This window comes from Psittacula echo (genome assembly GCF_963264785.1).
Source record: "Psittacula echo genome assembly, chromosome: 13".
Taxonomy (NCBI): domain Eukaryota; kingdom Metazoa; phylum Chordata; class Aves; order Psittaciformes; family Psittacidae; genus Psittacula; species Psittacula echo.
This window is the reverse complement of record NC_137749.1, coordinates 805,644-821,991: the sequence shown is the minus strand read 5'-3', so window position 1 is coordinate 821,991 and position 16,348 is coordinate 805,644. Positions and strand designations below refer to the sequence as shown.

The 16,348-nt window shown below is 54.4% G+C and overlaps 2 protein-coding genes across 6 annotated transcripts; one reads left to right on the top strand and one right to left on the bottom strand.

Moving 5' to 3' along the window:
• Nucleotides 1-943: 943 nt before the first annotated feature.
• On the bottom strand, nucleotides 944-14,605 carry HPS4 (HPS4 biogenesis of lysosomal organelles complex 3 subunit 2; the record flags this gene model as incomplete). 5 transcript variants are annotated; one of them, XM_080628474.1, is made up of 13 exons in its annotated part: nucleotides 944-2,029; nucleotides 3,485-3,593; nucleotides 4,080-4,212; nucleotides 7,007-7,910; nucleotides 8,335-8,431; nucleotides 9,065-9,098; nucleotides 9,749-9,821; nucleotides 11,352-11,446; nucleotides 11,574-11,690; nucleotides 11,919-12,026; nucleotides 12,957-13,100; nucleotides 13,553-13,643; nucleotides 14,177-14,605. In XM_080628474.1, 13 exons carry the CDS (start codon nucleotides 14,524-14,526, stop codon nucleotides 1,858-1,860), a joined length of 2,427 nt encoding a protein of 808 aa, XP_080484600.1. In that variant the 3' UTR covers nucleotides 944-1,857. The 5 variants fall into 5 exon arrangements, with proteins under 5 accessions (XP_080484600.1, XP_080484602.1, XP_080484604.1 ...); XM_080628476.1 differs by having other exon boundaries at nucleotides 14,431-14,570; XM_080628478.1 differs by lacking the exon at nucleotides 14,177-14,605 and adding an exon at nucleotides 14,033-14,116.
• SRRD (SRR1 domain containing) lies at nucleotides 14,554-16,336 on the top strand. Its single transcript, XM_080628480.1, has 7 exons — nucleotides 14,554-14,678; nucleotides 14,747-14,787; nucleotides 14,862-14,998; nucleotides 15,074-15,172; nucleotides 15,251-15,405; nucleotides 15,612-15,657; nucleotides 15,943-16,336. Exons 1-7 carry the CDS (start codon nucleotides 14,569-14,571, stop codon nucleotides 16,165-16,167), a joined length of 813 nt encoding a protein of 270 aa, XP_080484606.1. The 5' UTR covers nucleotides 14,554-14,568; the 3' UTR covers nucleotides 16,168-16,336.
• Nucleotides 16,337-16,348: the final 12 nt, after the last annotated feature.

The following is a 16,348-nucleotide window of genomic DNA, read 5'->3' as shown; positions in this document are numbered from 1 at the left end:
AGCGAGGAGCCAGCAGGATCTCCCTGGGGGGAGCAGAGCAGCCCGGAGCTGCCTCGCTGCTCCTCCTGGCTGCCCAGGGCTTCCTCACCTCCCGAGCACCATTGAGGGAGCCTGGACTGGGGCTGCTGAGCAGGCAGAGAGGAGACAGGGGGAGGATGTCAGAGGAATCCAGAGCATCGCAAGACGGCTGCAGCACACGAGCATCTTCCCTCCTGCCTTCTCCCACCTCCGCATCCCTCACCTACACGGTGCCTCTCTGTGCTGCACTCCAGACCAGAGCAGCTTGTCCACAACTGTCTATCACCACAGCAGGAGGGCTTCTGGCTGGCTGCAGCTCAGGCATCCCAATGAGCGTTCACACCCACACTGCTGTTATCCAGAGCAAGCAGCAGCAGGAGCAGTGCCTCGAGCATTCCTGCTGCTCAAACACCTCCTCCGCTGCCAGTGGGGAAGGCAGAGGCAATCCCTGCCCAGGCAGCCCTGAGCAGGCAGCCGGCTCTTCCCCCCGAGTCCCTGCCTGTCTCCGCAGCAGAACTACCTTGGGAATCCCCCACTGTCGGAGTGGAACAAGCTGTGAGGATGGTGACTTTACTGGGTCCAGCTCCTGGGGGTGCCCTGCTAACTCCACTCAAGTCCGCTCACCACAATAAAGCCAGTAACACACCGACCTTCAGCAATCCTCATGTATCACATTATAACAACAGGGGTTGCTGCTCAACCCCACCAGCACAGGAACTCACCCTCAGCACTGAACCAACCAGGAGTAATGGGTCACCCAACCCCAATCCTCACACCGGGAACCACAACAGAACCAAGCAGTAAGTGAGACTCTGGCCACTGACACACAGAGCTTGGATGAGTCTTGAAGACTTTTATTGTCACAGTGATGTGTATGTAAGGGCAGGCTCTGAACCAGCACAGACACAGGTGTCCATCACCCAGTCTAAGCAGCCATCACCAGCCATAGCAGGGACATGGGAAGAGAAGAGCTGCCGAGGAGCCACAAACCCTCTTTGGTCCCATTAGCTTAAGGAGCTCCCACTTGCCCTCTGTCAACAGAGCACAGACACACTGAGCAGTGAGAGCCAGGAGGTGAAAGAAGGCCCTCCAAGAGGAGGGAGGGGAGGAGGAGGGCAGGGGTTGGGTGGATTCATGCCACCATCCCCATGGACCTGCAAGAGGCTGGCAGGCTACAGCTGCATGTGGCAGCAGAGCAGGCAGTGCTGGGCTGCACCATCACCAGCCAGGCAGGGAGGAGGGACAAGGATCAGCTACAGTCTAAAAACCTCCTGACAGTGCCTGTAGGAGGGTTATGAGTTTTGCAGCACTTGTTCTATTCCAGTTAATCTGAGAACATGCAGGCTCCATTAACCAAGGTAAGGCAGGGGAGCAATTCTGTGGACTAAGATATAAATAAAGCCCCAGTCTGACCAGGGCAAGTAGGCACAGATCTCCAGGCAGAGGCAGTGTCTGACCACTGCCCCACAGCCCAGTGTCTGTGTAGCTTAGAGCAAGAAGAGGTTTTCCTTTAGGTCAAGGCACTCCAGGAGTCTCTGCCTGTGGCAGCAGAGCATCATGAACAGTCCCAGAGTCAATGTAAACCACACACCTCAACACAGGTAATGTCTATCTTCAGTCTTTGGTAAGTGCTAATGTCGATACCACCCTGCACCAGCACAGAGCGTGCTGCAGAACAGGGCAATGAGAGTGCCCCATCCTCAGGGCAAGGCAGGCTGGAGACCCCATGGACACAGCCTGGAGCCTCGTGTCTCCTGTGGAGTAAATGGCTTTGAGATCCTATTGATTGGAGCTGAATACCCTTTCCATATGGGCCAAGACCTGCCCCAGTGCATCAGTTCAGAGCAGGTTCACCCCGTGCTTCAGCAGCTTCTGCTTGGCCTTGCTGGGCAGGCTGAAGGCGCTGTCGTGAGGGTTGGGAACGCCCGAGTTGCGGAGCGGAGCACCCAGCTGCTGGAAGTAGGTTTCCTGGACGGGGTTCCGGCAGGCGTACACGGCCGTGGCGGCGTTCCTGCAGGCAGCAGAGGAGGCACGTCAGGATTTACAGCTCTGTGCGAGGTCCACTGCAGCTCACCGGGCCAGGCACTGGGATGCTCACGGCACACTGGACTCCCAGCTATGGAGAGGGACTTTTAGGTCTCCTCAACAAAGGAACACAGAGCTAAAATGGCACTAAACCCTTGCAGGAGGGCACAGGGAACCAGACCCTCCTTCAAGGGTCCTGGAATCCTAAAGGGTCCTATGTCACATCCTCTGCAACCCCCTTAGCAGCACTAACACCCATGCACGTGGCCACCTTCTGAGAGCCTCCCTTGCTGGCTGAGCAGCCCAGTACCTCAATAGCAGGTGAAGTGTCCCTTGTGCGTAAGACCCCTTCTCTCCTGGAGGAACCTGTCTCACCACTGCTGCCCATAAGCAAATCACAGCACAGGCTCTTTAGTCACACCTAATGAAGCTCAGGCAACAGTCAGATACTATAAGCATGAAATTGAAATCCCCCACTCAGTATTCACCTGCAAGAGGGCTGGCAAGGAGCAAAGCAAGGGACTCTCCATTGCCTCAGTGGAGGAAAGCAGCAACTGATATGTTTGCTGACACCCTTCTGTAACAACTCTCCATGAAAGCAAGCAGTTTTAGTCATCTTGTTACTCAGGCTGATTCACACATGGAGTTGCTTTTTTTGGGGGAACACGGAATACGCCAGCTTAGCTGGTGGAGGATTTAAGGAGCCAGAGAAACTAACGCTAAGCACGGAGATCTCCTGCACTGAGCATGATTCACATTCCCTTGGCAAGCTGCATTGGGGAAGTGAAACATTGTAATTCCCAGAAGCATCTTTATTTCATCATGTTTTGGACAAACAGGCACGGCCAAGCAAGCGGAATCCCTGTGTGTTCCCAACAGAGCAGTGTTCCCGGGATCAGCTACCAAGAGCGGGGAGAGCAGCACGAGCTCGGCTGTGGCTGCGATAAGAACATCTCGCCTGGTGCATTACAATTGAGTTTGCCACACACGTTACAGCGTGTTTCCAACCCAACAAGCCATGCAAGAAAACAAAATCTAGGTTGCCAATTCTGGGTGCCTTTGGCTCCCAGCCGAGACACACATTTATTAGGAGCAGCTATATTTAACACTGCGCCTTAGAACCTTATGGTGCCAGGAACTGGCAATATTCTAGCACTGTATCTTCATCCAAACCCACGGCACAACCCAGCTCTGCCTTCACTTCACTGGCCTTGGTGGCATTCTGGCCTCTCAACATCCAGATCACACTACAGGCGGAATATTAAGTATCTGAAAAGCAAACCTCAGGGAATAAGGTGACGTGAGTGACCCTTGGCAAGAGACACCGGTGTGACTACAACGTGTGCCAGCCTTGGAAAAGGGGATCCCCTCTTCTGCCTACTCCGTGTGCCATGCAGCACTCCTGGGGCTGGAGGAGGAGGGAGTGATGAGCACAGCTTACCTAACAATCACCTCTGAGGCAGTGGGAAGCTGGCTGAAGTCGGAGTGGATCAGCGTGGCAGCTCTCAGGAAGTGCCGATCCAGCGGGCCGGGCGTGTGGGGCAGGTTGGCTGCAGAACAGGAGTGAGGGAGGTGTTCAAATCCTGCTCTGTAGGAGCCTGTCCCCCTTTACCGAGCAGGAAAGGCTGCGGACCTCTCCCACAGAGCCTGGATATCTGCAGAACAGAGATGGGTGACCCTGAAATCCCACTGTGACCTAAGTGAAATCAATGACTTGCACCATGCTCAGGCATGCCCAAACCAAAACCCTGGGGTACCTCTCCTCACAGGTACACACATCAGAGTGGTGACAAGAATGCCTGAGACCTGGGCCCCCGAGGATCACTGGGGTTCCTCTCCTCCCCTAAAGCACTTCCAGGCTGGAAAGAGCCAGGACACTGCCCGTGGGGCTGCCAGAAAAAGGGAAACATTAGAATAAGCTGGAGCAGTTCCCATGGGGCTTTCTGTAGGTCTATGGCCTATAGCAAGTTGTCTGAAGCATGGGAAAAGTTCACCAGAAACCCTGCTCTCCTCCTTACTCCCTCTTGAAGGCTCACCTGTGAGCACGTTCTGAACGCAGTCATAGTGAGTGAAGCTGTAGGTTGTCTTGGCTGAGGATGAGGAGTCTCTGGGCAGAGTCTCCCTCAGATGAACCTCGAGGCCGTTCAGAGAAGCCAGGCTGCTGTGGTACTGCAGAAAGGGCAAGAAACGCAAGTGTTAGAGCAGGAGCCCTGCTTGGCCTGGACCAGAGTGGGCTCGGGTGACTGATGATTACACAGGGACTGAACCCTTCTATGCTCTGCTGCTGCTGCCCAGGAAAGCAAATGAGTCTGAGACCTTACAAGTTAGTGAGAAAAGGGCATTCCAACCTGGATCTAAGCCATTAAAGCCACCTGATGCTATTAACTATAGGAAAATGCAAGACTCCATTAATTTACCATCAAACATTACTCTCCGGGGCTCATTTTCACATCCTAGCCATGACTTTCAGCCACAGCAAGGAGTATTCCTTTGCTTACCAGCCCTTATGACACCAGACAGTACGACATTTGGATGCAGCTTTACCTGCTTGGGTTGGATTTAGCTGCCTGCAGTGCTACCCTGCAGCACCCAAGTAAATGTCCTAATGGGCACCCAGCCTCTGCTCTGAGCTTCTGGTCAGCACAGGCTGCAGGCACCGGGCTATCAACAAAAGGAAGGAAAGAAAAGCCAAGGCAAGAGCCTCATCTGTGGGGTAATGACAGGCCCAGCACAGAGCAATGGACTCACACAACCAGTGCTGACATGAAAGCCAAGCTGCTTTCCTGGCTGTGCTGAGGCTCTCAGGCAGCAGGCAGGGGTCAGGCAGGGCTGGGCAGATTAACTCCATAATCCTCCACCTCCCCTCCTGCTTTCCTGTGCCATGCAGAGGCTGCAGCCCACATGGATCAGCAGTGCCCGACCTCACTGCTCATGGAACAGATTCTCTTTTCTGTGCGGTGAAATGAAGGGATAAGACCTGAAGAGCAGCAGGAAGGGAGGCTGGAATCCTCCTGGTCTGCAGGGAACGTCTGCTCTGGAAGCTGCCTTCCCTGAGGGATGATCAGAGCCGTCTGCTCCTTTCAGCCATGCGAGTAGCATATTTTACCCTTCTTTGGTGTCATTCAGGAGCCTTAAAGCATTCGACAAACATTAACTACAACCCAGCTCTGACATCCCTGAGAGCTGAGGCTCATTTTTAATGTACAGATAAACAAAGGAACAGACAGGACGAGGTTGTGCCTCAAACCCACCCTGATGCCAGCAGCAGAGCCCAGCTCCACCGCCTCCAACAACACCCTTCCTCCTGGGATGGAGGCACATGCAACGCAACCACACACCCGCACCCAGGGCAAGGGGCAGTCAGAAAAACCCAATCCCAGCAAACCCAGGATTGTTCTGCTCAGATGAGATCCAAAGCAAGAGTATGTGGGATGGAAGCAGCATGTTTGGGAAAAGGGGAACCTGAAGGAACAGGGATTTGTCAGCCCTGGGGCAACACACAAAGGAAAATCAACCAAACTGCAGTGCTCCAGCACCAGGCTTGAGACTGAATGAACTGAATGACAGGCTGAGCCAGGCTGGCCCTGCCCAGGCGTGTGATGGGAGGACAGTGCAGGGTGTCACTAGCAGAGCTAACTCCCGCAACAAGGCATTTCACACACTAACACATCCTTAGGCTCTCCCTCCCATGGCAGGAGCAGAGCAGAGGCTGATTCATAGCCACAGGAGCTGCACAGGCTGTTGGGAATCACACCATCTCCGAGCACAGCCAGGCTGCAGCTGGAGGAGACCCAGAGAACCTCAGAGTTCTTTGCTATAAGGATGCCCTTCAGCTCTCGAGACTGCCTGTATCTCCCCCTGTCTCTCCCACCAGAGAAGACCTGGTAGAGCAGGAGGTGTTGAGCAGCTGGAGCCAGCAGAAAGAGGACAGGGCACGGTGCCATGCCTGGTGCAGGGCTGCCCCTCTGCTGACTGTGCAGCAATCCCCTCCTCAGTACACCAAGCCCCCCGTGCTGTGTGGAGGTGGCATCCCCCTTGCTCACAGAGGGGTCGCAGGCACAGCCTCCCCGTCCCAGAGCTCAGGAGGAAAAGGAGCAACCTTGAGGCTGTGCCGATGCTGGGAGCCAGCCTTTGCCTGAGCTTTCCTCCACCTTCCAGTCTGAGAGTAACGGAATTAGGTTGTTCCTATGGCAACTGCATATCAAAGAGGCCTCTGCAGCTTTGACTCAGATCCTGGCAGGGAGGCAGAGGCCAGGCAGCAGCTGCAGACTGATGCTTCACCGGGAACCAGGAATGCCGGGGGCCAGCACATCCTTCCCCCACAGCCCCATTAGCTGCACCGGGGCAGCAGGGAAGCCTGAGCACCGCAGCAAATCCCACACAGAGTAATGTGGGATTGCTCCAGTACAGCACCTACTTGCAGTGCCCAAACGCCACCACCATTCCCTCCAAGTCCCTGGGCAGTAGTGCCAAGGACAGGCGGCTGGCAGCTCCACAGCCAGATTTCCACTTCATAAGGAAACGCTTCAGGGCCCTCCTGCCAGACACCTCTGGTGCCTCCAGAGAAGCTGCTGTGGGAAGTCACAGAGAACAAACCTTGCCTCCCAACAAGCACTACAAACTCCCGGGCTTTCCCAACGCATCCCAAATCCAGCAGAGCCCTTGGCAGATGACGGCGCTGCCCGACGGTCACACCTACACCTCGGCACCCACAGACAGCAGGAGCCTCTTGTGAGACAATGCTCTCACCTCTCGGGCTCCCTGCCTGGGGCTCATGAACAGCCTCCCACGCTGCTCTGGTTGCAGCGCTGAACCTCAAGCCAAACAGCTTTGCCTTGCACAGCACAGAGCAGGTGAGGAAAGAGATGGGAGGTGCAAGGCAATGCTCACTCCTCAGTTGCCACCCACCACCACCAGCCAAGCAGCAGCATCGCTGCACGTGTGGAAGAGCTTCCCCACTTACCACATCCTCGATGGAGCTCTGATCCTCTCGCAGGTGATCTTCAGCCAGGAGGGAGAGCACAAGGCCCTTAATGCAGTGAACGTACAAGCTCATCTTAACTGGTAGGCAGGGTCTGGACTCCGCACCAGCCTGGGCTCCCAGACCATCCCCCCGAGGTGGGCAGCCCCTGTCCTGTGCTGGGTCACCAGGCAGGCTCTCCTGAGCCTCTGCAGCCAGCAGCTGGCTCCTGCTCTGGAGCTGTGGCTGTACAGCAGTGGCTGGACAATCCAAACCCTGCACACTGCCACCAGCTGCACTGCTGCTCTCCCCAGAGACACTTCCTTGGCTCACAGTCCCTTCCTCATCTTGGTCACTTGATTTCCTTCTGCTCAGCTCTCGGGCAGGAGAGCGAGCAGCTGGATTGCCACTGCCTGCAAGGTAAGTCTGGAAACTGTTCTGCTCAACGTAAGATTCCACAGGGGATTTCCTCATGTTGTACCTCTCCTGCTCCCAGCTGTAAGGATTTGGAAAGAAAAAGCCTTTCAGATATGGACCAGCAGTTTGCGCATATTCAGGAGTATGGAGTGTGGAAGGGCTTGGCAGCGGCTTCGTGTCTCTCTCTGAGGGGAAAGATGCTTTCCTACTGAGCTCTGAGCTTCTGCTGTCTTGTCTGCTCAGTTCTGCAGTTGAAGAGTTCTTTGTACTGGCTTCCATTTCAGGGAAGCCCTTCAAAGGCACAATGTTTGCAAGGCTGCCTGGGTGCACAGCATCTTCTGGTGCAGCTGTGCCTGAAGCTTGCTCAGGGGACTCCAGCACAGAGGCATTATTCAGGTCTTGGGTTTCAGGAACTCCTGTTGATTCTGCAGCTGCCTGGGAGCGGTGAGCATCCCCCTCTCCTCTAGGGCTTGCTGGGGGCATGGATGACCTAGCAGGAGACAAGTTTGGAGTTCTTACACACCTGATAACACTACCACCTCCTGGCAGTGTTCAACAGGTCATCTGTTCTCTGCTACAAAACAGCAGAAAAGGATGGGCTAAGGTCTAACACAGGTGAACAGCAGGGGCCTCTCACATTGCAGGCTCAGGGAGCACCACTCCCTTGTCACAAAGCACAAAGTCTTTAAGCAGCAGCAGAGCTGAGACACAGCAGAAGATGGCACCTGGTCTGGGGAACAGCTCTGCTTGAGGCTGCTTCACACAGAGACACAGACACCACGGATATGGCCACCTGGGAGACCTCAGGCAGCTCTAGCAGCCAGATGCCAGTAACAAAGGCCTGTGAGGATGCAGCACCACACGTTAGCTCCCTTAAGGCAAGAGCCTCCCTGTGCATCACATCGATCCCATACCTGGTCATCCACTCCACAGGAAAATCTCGGAGCACAGAGACTTCATCTTCCGTTAGGAACACCGAGATGATTCGGACACCCTGCGGCAGTGAGGAACCTGCAAGAGCAACAGGGGTGTGAGGATTAAATAAATATGTGCCAGCATAAAGAACAGAAGCCAAACTCCATCAACCCAAAGGCTTCTGCAGGTGGTGAAGGCACGCGTTCATCCTGCATCCCAAATCACCACCAACTGACCACATCTAACTGAGCAGCATCTTCCCATCCTCCTCATACACTTAATGCCTGACAGTTTCATTTTCCCTTAGTGTTTTCTTCTAATCACCGTGGCAGAATAGCTACAAACTGATGCTCAGAAGCAGTGACTGAAGGTTTGGCCTGCAAGCATCAGCCATCTGTTTCCAGGGCTCCATCAGTGGCCAAGTAGGCACATGGGTAAGTGGAATTAAAGCAGGCATCTTGGGAATCTACAGAACTGACAACTAAACCCAAAAGAGCAAACTCCTTCACTCAGCCAAAGGAAGGAACTCATTCTGATTACACAACACCCACTGGCACATGCTGACTAGTGACAGCAACACCCTCAGGGATATACTCCTGCACCCAGCCAGAGCTTTAACATGAATCCCAGAGAACCAGCTCATGCTCTCCCTGCAGAAAGCACAGCCCCAGAGTGTGTGCTGCTGCTGGGCACTTGGGACCCGTGTGCCGCAGCTGGATGGATGCTCACCAGGACCCTGCTGCTCCTCACCTCCAGGCTCACCCTGAAAGAAAGGGAAGAATCAGCCCATGGTGTACTCAATATTCCATCAGTGCCACCCAGACATCAATCCCAGCCTCGCTGTGACCACAGCCCACCCCAGACCATCCCCTTCAGCAAATGCTGTGACTGCTTTACCACGGTGGTTTGTTCCTTGGGTAGCCCTCAGAGTCAAGGGGACTTCCCAAGAACCAAATACCTGAAAGCAAGGACAACTACCACAATTTGCCGCTACTGCCTGCTCAGGGCAGAGTAAGAGCAGACGCCTTTCTCATACCTGTTCTTGAGGGCTTTTTTGAAGGAGATCTTGAACCACATAAATAATTACTTTTGACAAGTTCTAGCACACACAAAAATGGATCTGTCATCACTTTCAGACATTCACGTTGTGTATTTACCATTAAATACCTAAAACTTGGGTAAAAAGCTAGCAAAAACATCACACAGATGAGAGTTCATTAATTCAGTAACTTAAAGATTGAAAAAAGAGCAAATTCCTACTGCAGAAGCCTTGAACCCTTACTAAATCATAACTAATAAAAGCTTTTAGCACCAGCATCAATATTTGTCCTTCCCAGTACAATGTGACAAGAGCTCCCACCCCACATCCTCACATACGATACCTGCATGCAGGGAATGTATCCAGCAACTTACCTGGCCTGGAGGCTCGTTGCCTTGGAGGAGAACTTTGGCGGTGAGAGAAGGGGGCAGCTGGGTGCTCACAATCCTGAAAGGACAAAGTCATCCATGAGCAGTGTCACTTCCCAAAGCTCAGCCACTGTCTCCCATCGCTCAGCACACCAGGAGAGGCAATGCCAGCAGTGATGCTCACACCAGACTTTACTGTACTCTGAGCAACCTGAGGGTGCTGCAAGGCCCCACTCCACAGCTCAGTGATCTCTGGGGAGACACTAAGGCTCCACTGCACCACCACCTCTCCCAGTCCTGGCAGACACCCTGCAAGGGTCGAGGAGCCAGCCTCAGACAGAGGTTGGAGCCAACCCATGGCCACACAAGAGCAACACAACTGTGTGACCCACAGAACCCCTTTTCTCTACTTTAGGTCACTTCCACTATGAATGCAGGAAAACCACGTGCTGGCATCTACTTTGGACCAATAACTCTGGTTTTACTGAGTCAAGACCTAAATCACAATTCATACAGGCTCCCACCACACCATGAAGAGCTGTGGGCACTAGAGAAGACTCAGAGAGATCAGCCCTCAACACCTGGCAGCACAGGCCTCTTGGATAGGGCTTCCAAAGCTATTCTTGTTCTTCCCACCTACATCTTGAGATCCACATTCTGGAGATCTTCCAAAGACTCTAAATAAGAAGTTTAACTCAAGTACAAAGCCCTTTGCAGTGTTTCAGTAAGATTTAGAGTTCAGAGAACTCTGATGACATTTGGTGACAAACAATCTCTAGCAGACAGAGCAGAGATATGAATCACACACACTGGTGACAGGCAGGAGCAGGACAGGACTCCATTCGAGTCAGACATCCACGTCCAGTCTAAGGGGCTGCAGTGACTCACTGTGTCCTGCTTGCAAGTCTGAGATCTCTCTATTAAACCCGCCTGGCCTGCCTCTGCCAGCCTGGAAAGATGCACACATTGTGGCATGTTTCCAGTGCTTGTAAAAGGTGTTACAGGAACAGTTTATGCCAAAGAAAAAGGGCGCCTGAATGCTCTTGCCAAGAAATGCTCAGAACTTGCCACCTCCTGTCTTTCAAGGCCACCTTTGAGGCTTTCCTCGATGTCACTCACATCTGCAGCATCTTCAGCTACTGGCAGTGTTCAGCTGAGAGAAGCCAGCACTTCTCATGGGAAGCTGTGGCTCATTCCTCTGTGCACTTTCTCTCGGTTCAGACAGCAAACAAGCCAGTCAGAAAGACAGACACACACACGTGCAGGAGAACACTAATGGGGAAGAGTAATGTTCACACAGCTTTCTTCAGTGACTTCCACCTAAAAAGCCAAAGGAGTTCAGTCTTCCTGTCCCGCTGGACAGCAGAGTGCTACTGAAACCCAAACCCTGCACCTCCTCATGCTGCCATTCCTCCCACTGATAAACACAAATAACCACTCACCCTCTGTGACTACTGCCTGAAGCACTGATGTTCCTACCAACAACCAGCAACTATGTGCTCAGCTTGTGCCTTTGCCCTGCTCCCTGGATGCCCTCTGGAAGCACAGCCCTGGGAAGGGGCAGATGCAATGTGCAGTTAACCCTTTAGGTAATGCTGTGGGTACTTACAAACCCTTGTAGAGAATGCAGCCTGCCAAGACATGGGGAGATCGCTGGCAAGTTTGCAAGATGAGAGCTGCTTTCAGTAAAAGCAGGGGGTCCACCTACGTGGGGAGAACAGCAGGAGTGAGGCCACAGAACCCTGGGAAATGCTCAAAGCAGCAAATAACCATGACACCATTGGCATTAAGGCAGCTCTAGAACCAGACACTGCAGAGGACAGGCTCCTACTTTGGTTTTGTCCAGATTCCAGAGAGAATTGAAAATCCTGTGGAGGTCACTGGTGTTTTTCTGGATATGTTCAATGTATCTGTCCCACTGCCTGCTCAGTTCCTCCTGGGAAAGTGCCTGTGGATGACACAAAGCCACACACTGTCACTGCACAGGCCTTGGTGTCCCCACACTACCCTGGAGCAACGGCAGGATGGGCCTGGGCACTTTTCCAGGTGCCAGTTCTTTGATACATGAGCTTATTCTGCCCCTTGTTAGCAGGAAGGCAGCACGTATGTGCCAGGGCAGAGCTGGGCCACTATGGGAGCGTTTCAGGTCTCTTCCTCAGAAGAGATCCCCATTTACCATGTACGCACGGTGCACGGGCCCGTTGTAGAAGGTGAAGAGGCTGATGAGCTGCTCCAGAAACCGCCGGCAGCTGATGTCAGGGAGCTCCACAGCACAGCCCAGAACCTTTCGTACAGAAAGCCATGAATGAGATATGGTTACTGACAAAACCCAGGCACAGCAGGTGAGAACAACTCTTGTCGCCTTTCAGTGAGTGTCAGAGGCATGCAGGCAGCTCTGTGGCAGGCAAACATCCCCCAGATTCACAAGTCAGCTGAAGAGGAAATGCAAAAATACGCACAGAAGAGCCCTGGCACAGACAGGATAAACAAATGATGTCAGAAATCCAGCGTTTCACACACACTCCCTTCCCACAGGAGATGACTGAGCCCGGTGCTTTAATGGAAAAGAATGTTTTCCTGAGATGAAGTACTTAAAAATATTCAAATTAACTTGTTATTTACAGCTACGGAAATGCTCTCCTTAGGCTCTGAGAGAAACAGAAGCACCAGGAGGAGAGCCTCAGGGATCGCCCGGCCACTGCCAGTTAAATCAGTCTGACAGGTCCCAGCCCAGCTGCCTGGGGGTGATTTGGAGCAGTTTTATCACAACTTTGCTGCACACTGCTCCTTATACCCTGAATGCTGACACTGACAGAGCTCTGCAGCAGGCAATGCTGAGCATTACAAGGAAAGAATAATCAGACTATGACAAAGAGGGAGACTGAGTCCTGATTATAAGCTGCAGCACATGGATCCTGTTTCCAGCCATCACCAGTAACCCATGGACACACATCAGGATATGGAGCTCAGTGTTTTGCAGCCACTGCAGGCACATCCTAAGAAACAGGTTGGGTGTGGACATGCAAATGAGAGGTTGCAGTAAACAACATTTAAGCCACCTTGCAATGAAGGGTTGTGCACTGCAAGCTCTCACCCAGCTCTCCCCAGGTCTATCTGGGTCCATACCCTGGAAGAAAAGCCCTTCTGCTTGCTACAGCAGTTCAGACTCTCACTGCTTTTGCTCTGTGGCTGCCTGCAGACCCCCTGCACTCACCCATAGGTAGTCTCCATCCACTACAACTGCAAACTTCAGTTTCCTCAGGCGAATGAGGCTTGGAGGCACTCCAGAAATCTCAGTCATGCAGCGCACCACGCCGGCAATCTGTCCACACAGCAACTCCTGCTGGTCCGGAACAGTCTGGGGAGGAAGGCAGGGAAGAAACAGGGCTCATTTCTTTGGTCCTGAAAGGACTTGGAGTAAAACCCGTCACTGTATTCAGGTGTAAATAAAAATGAATTACAAGGTCAATTCAATTCTAAATCAAACAGAGCAGCGCAGGCACTGAAATCATCACTGAGAGCTCATTTAGGGGAACTTTCATCCCTCATGTGTTTATTCCCATCCTCAGGACAGACCTGGACTCTGCCGGATGACCAGAAACCCCAGAGAAGAGCCCATCACCCACACCAAGCTCAGAACCACAACACTTCTGTGCCCTGGGTCTGCTGGAGCAGAGCTCCTCTCCCCCTGGGTCTGGTTAAATCAAACCAAGACTGAACCCAAAGCCTCGCCTGGGAGCCCAACTGTTCCTGAACCAGAACCATCAGCACTGACCCACCACGCAGGGATGGAAATGAAAGCAGCATTACCTGAGGAGGGTAGAAGTAACAAATCCCGGCACTTGTAGGATCTCCTTCGTCCTTCACCTTCGAACCATCGTACAGGAAAAAGTAATTCCACCTAAAACCAAGGCAAAGCATGCACAGAAGTGATGGTATGTTTGGAAACACCTCTCTCCATTATTTCAGGTAGAGCAAGAAGAAGGTTGTTACAGATGAAGAGACATTGCTCTTACACCCCCACACCGAGCTCAGACACAAAAAACGACACTAAAAGGCTCCCACCCCATGAAATTCGATCACTTTTGTGGGCTTAAGATAGGCTCTACAAGCAGCAGAGACACGAGGAAGGAGGCCTGGACTTGCAGAGCACAGGGAGCAGTTATCACAGAGCATTAACCACGCACAGCTCAAACGCTCCCACGAGCTGCTGCTGTTCATTCAGTCACTGCAGGTACAGAGGGGCCTTGGGGAGCACAAGGGGGAGGCTTCCCCCAGAAGGTGGCCTACCCACAGCACTGCTCAGCTCCCAGTTCCAACTACTGCGTGTGGGGTTTTGCCTACCCCTGCTGCTAAAGAGCTGCTAAAGAGCTGGTTTCTCCCCGCTACAGCTCGTACAGCCCGTTAAAAGCTTGGCACATGGCAGCTTCCTACAGGAGCAGGGGAATTCTAAAGCCAAACGCAAAGGCGACCCAAAGGCGATGCCGAAGCGCCAAGTCCCTGCCCGGCCAAGGGGAAAAGGCTGGATTCAGCCTCCGGCCGCCGCTGCCCGCTCCTGGGGGACCAGGGGAGACCCAGGGGTGCGGGTGCTGCTCCCAGCGGGTGAAGGGAGCACTCCCCTGGCCGAACCGGGACAACGCGGCCCAGCCCGGGCCGGACAGAGGAGCGGGGCCGGGGTCGGGTCTCACCACGGCGCGGGGCTGGGCCGCGCCATCGCTGCCGGGCCACGGCGCTGCCGCTGGCGCTGAGGAGCCCGCTCCCGCGGCCGCCGCTTCCGGTCCCATGACGACCCACGTGACCCCGCTACGGCGGCCGGCGGGCGGTGCATGGCGGCGATGGGCGGGTGGCGGCCCGCGGGCGGGCGGCGGCGGAGGGGACGGGCAGCGGAGGAGGACGAGGACGGCAGCGCGGTGCTGCGGCGGCTGCAGGAGGCGCGGTGAGAGCCCGGCCCCGGCCCCGCGCCCCCGGTGCTGCCGGCCGCGCTGACCCGCGCTCTCCCCGCAGGGACGATCTGCTGAGCTCCGGCTTCTGGGCCGCGAGCACCGGTGCGTGCGGCGGCGGTGCGGGAGGAGCGGGCCGCGCCCCGCACCGCGCCTGACGCCTTTCTCCGTGCCCGCAGGAGCGGTGCGGGCGTCCCTGGGCCGCAGCGCGGAACCGCCCGGCCGCTGTGTGTGCTACGGGCTGGGCCGGTTCGGAGCGTGCCCCGCGGCCCGGTACCAACTGGCGTTCCTGCTGCTGCTGCTGGAGGAGCTGGGGGTAGGGCTCCGGTACCCGGGTTGGGGGAGCCAGGGATGGGAGGGGGTCCTGTTCACGTCGCCCCTTTCCCCGCAGGTGCCCCCCGGGCAGTGCTCGCTCTTCGACCCCGCGTTCTCCCCCCAGGAGGCGGCTGCGCTGCGGCAGCTCGGGATGAGGCTGCTCCCGGAGAACGAGGTGCGCGGGGAAGGGGGGGGGTTGTTACTGTCTGGACTCGGCTGCCGGGAAGCGGCTGTAGCGTTGTTGTACCCGCAGGAGGGGAAACACGACGTTGAGGGATCAGCCACGGTGTTCTACATGGTGCACTGCGGGAAGGCCCTGTACAACAACCTGCTGTGGAGGAACTGGTCTGCAGAGGCCCTGTCCAAAATTGTCATCATCGGGAACAGCTTCCGAGGGATGGAGGAGAGGTGGGTGAAACCGCGGGAGGGGGGCCGAGGCCTCCAGCGCTGCCCTTCTTCCTTTACACTGTTGTTTCTGACACTGACTTCCATTTTCTGCTCACTTTCTTGCTGTCTGGTTTGCTGCCATCAGCCACCTCCTCTGTCCCCCACAATGATGCACAATGGCTGTCTAAATTCAGAGCATTGTCTAATGCTACGTTCTGTCATTCCAGGCTATTGTCAAGAGTATTGGAGAGAGATTATTCTTATATAGCAAAGGTAAGGGGCCCTAGTTTGTTAACATCATAGTTTTGTGTTGAAAGAGTGCCTTTTATTGAGAAAGGGAGTTAACTGCAGCTGAGAGAGGATGGGTATTTTTAAGCCTTGTTTCCTGGCTGCCACAATATGAAAATGAATCACTTCAGACTCACTCTGTCTGCAGAACGCACTGCACACAGGTTGAGGTTAACATAACACCAGCCTCAGCTTCACTGACTCTTAACTGGACTTCTCTCACAAGTTCTTCTCCATCACACATAACTCTTTCCCCCAAACACTCTCTAGGTGTTGAAAGGGACAGAGGAAGCAGCGCTCCCTGCTCACCCTCGCTACCTGGACACCTTCAATGACACCTCCGTCCACTGGTTCCCCCTCCAAAAACTGCAGACAATCTCCCCAGAGGTCTGGGACTTCCTGGAGGAACCAATGTACCAAGACTGCGAGGACCTGGAGATCATCAGGAGGGAGGATGGAGCCGAGCAGTGCTGCGCTGCTGCAGCCAAGGCCTGAGCCCCTGGGGCCATGTCTCTGCACTTGGCAGCTTTGCAACGAAGCTCAAGCACGGACCTGGTGGTGTGCTCTGCCAGGAAGTGGCAGCACCCGAACACTGAACACGAGGGGGACAGTTTTGTATCTTATTTAATAAAAGGTAAAGCTGTGCTTTGAGTTATCTCAACAACAGCCCATTAAT

What these genes read in the sequence shown, in the direction of transcription:
- SRRD (XM_080628480.1), top strand. Translation starts at nt 14,569, where the DNA reads ATGGCGGCGATGGGCGGGTGGCGGCCCGCGGGCGGGCGGCGGCGGAGG. An exon ending in CTTCTGGGCCGCGAGCACCG is followed by an intron (nt 14,788 to 14,861) that starts GTGCGTGCGGCG and finishes CCGTGCCCGCAG; the next exon opens with GAGCGGTGCGGGCGTCCCTG. An exon ending in TTCCGAGGGATGGAGGAGAG is followed by an intron (nt 15,406 to 15,611) that starts GTGGGTGAAACC and finishes CTGTCATTCCAG; the next exon opens with GCTATTGTCAAGAGTATTGG.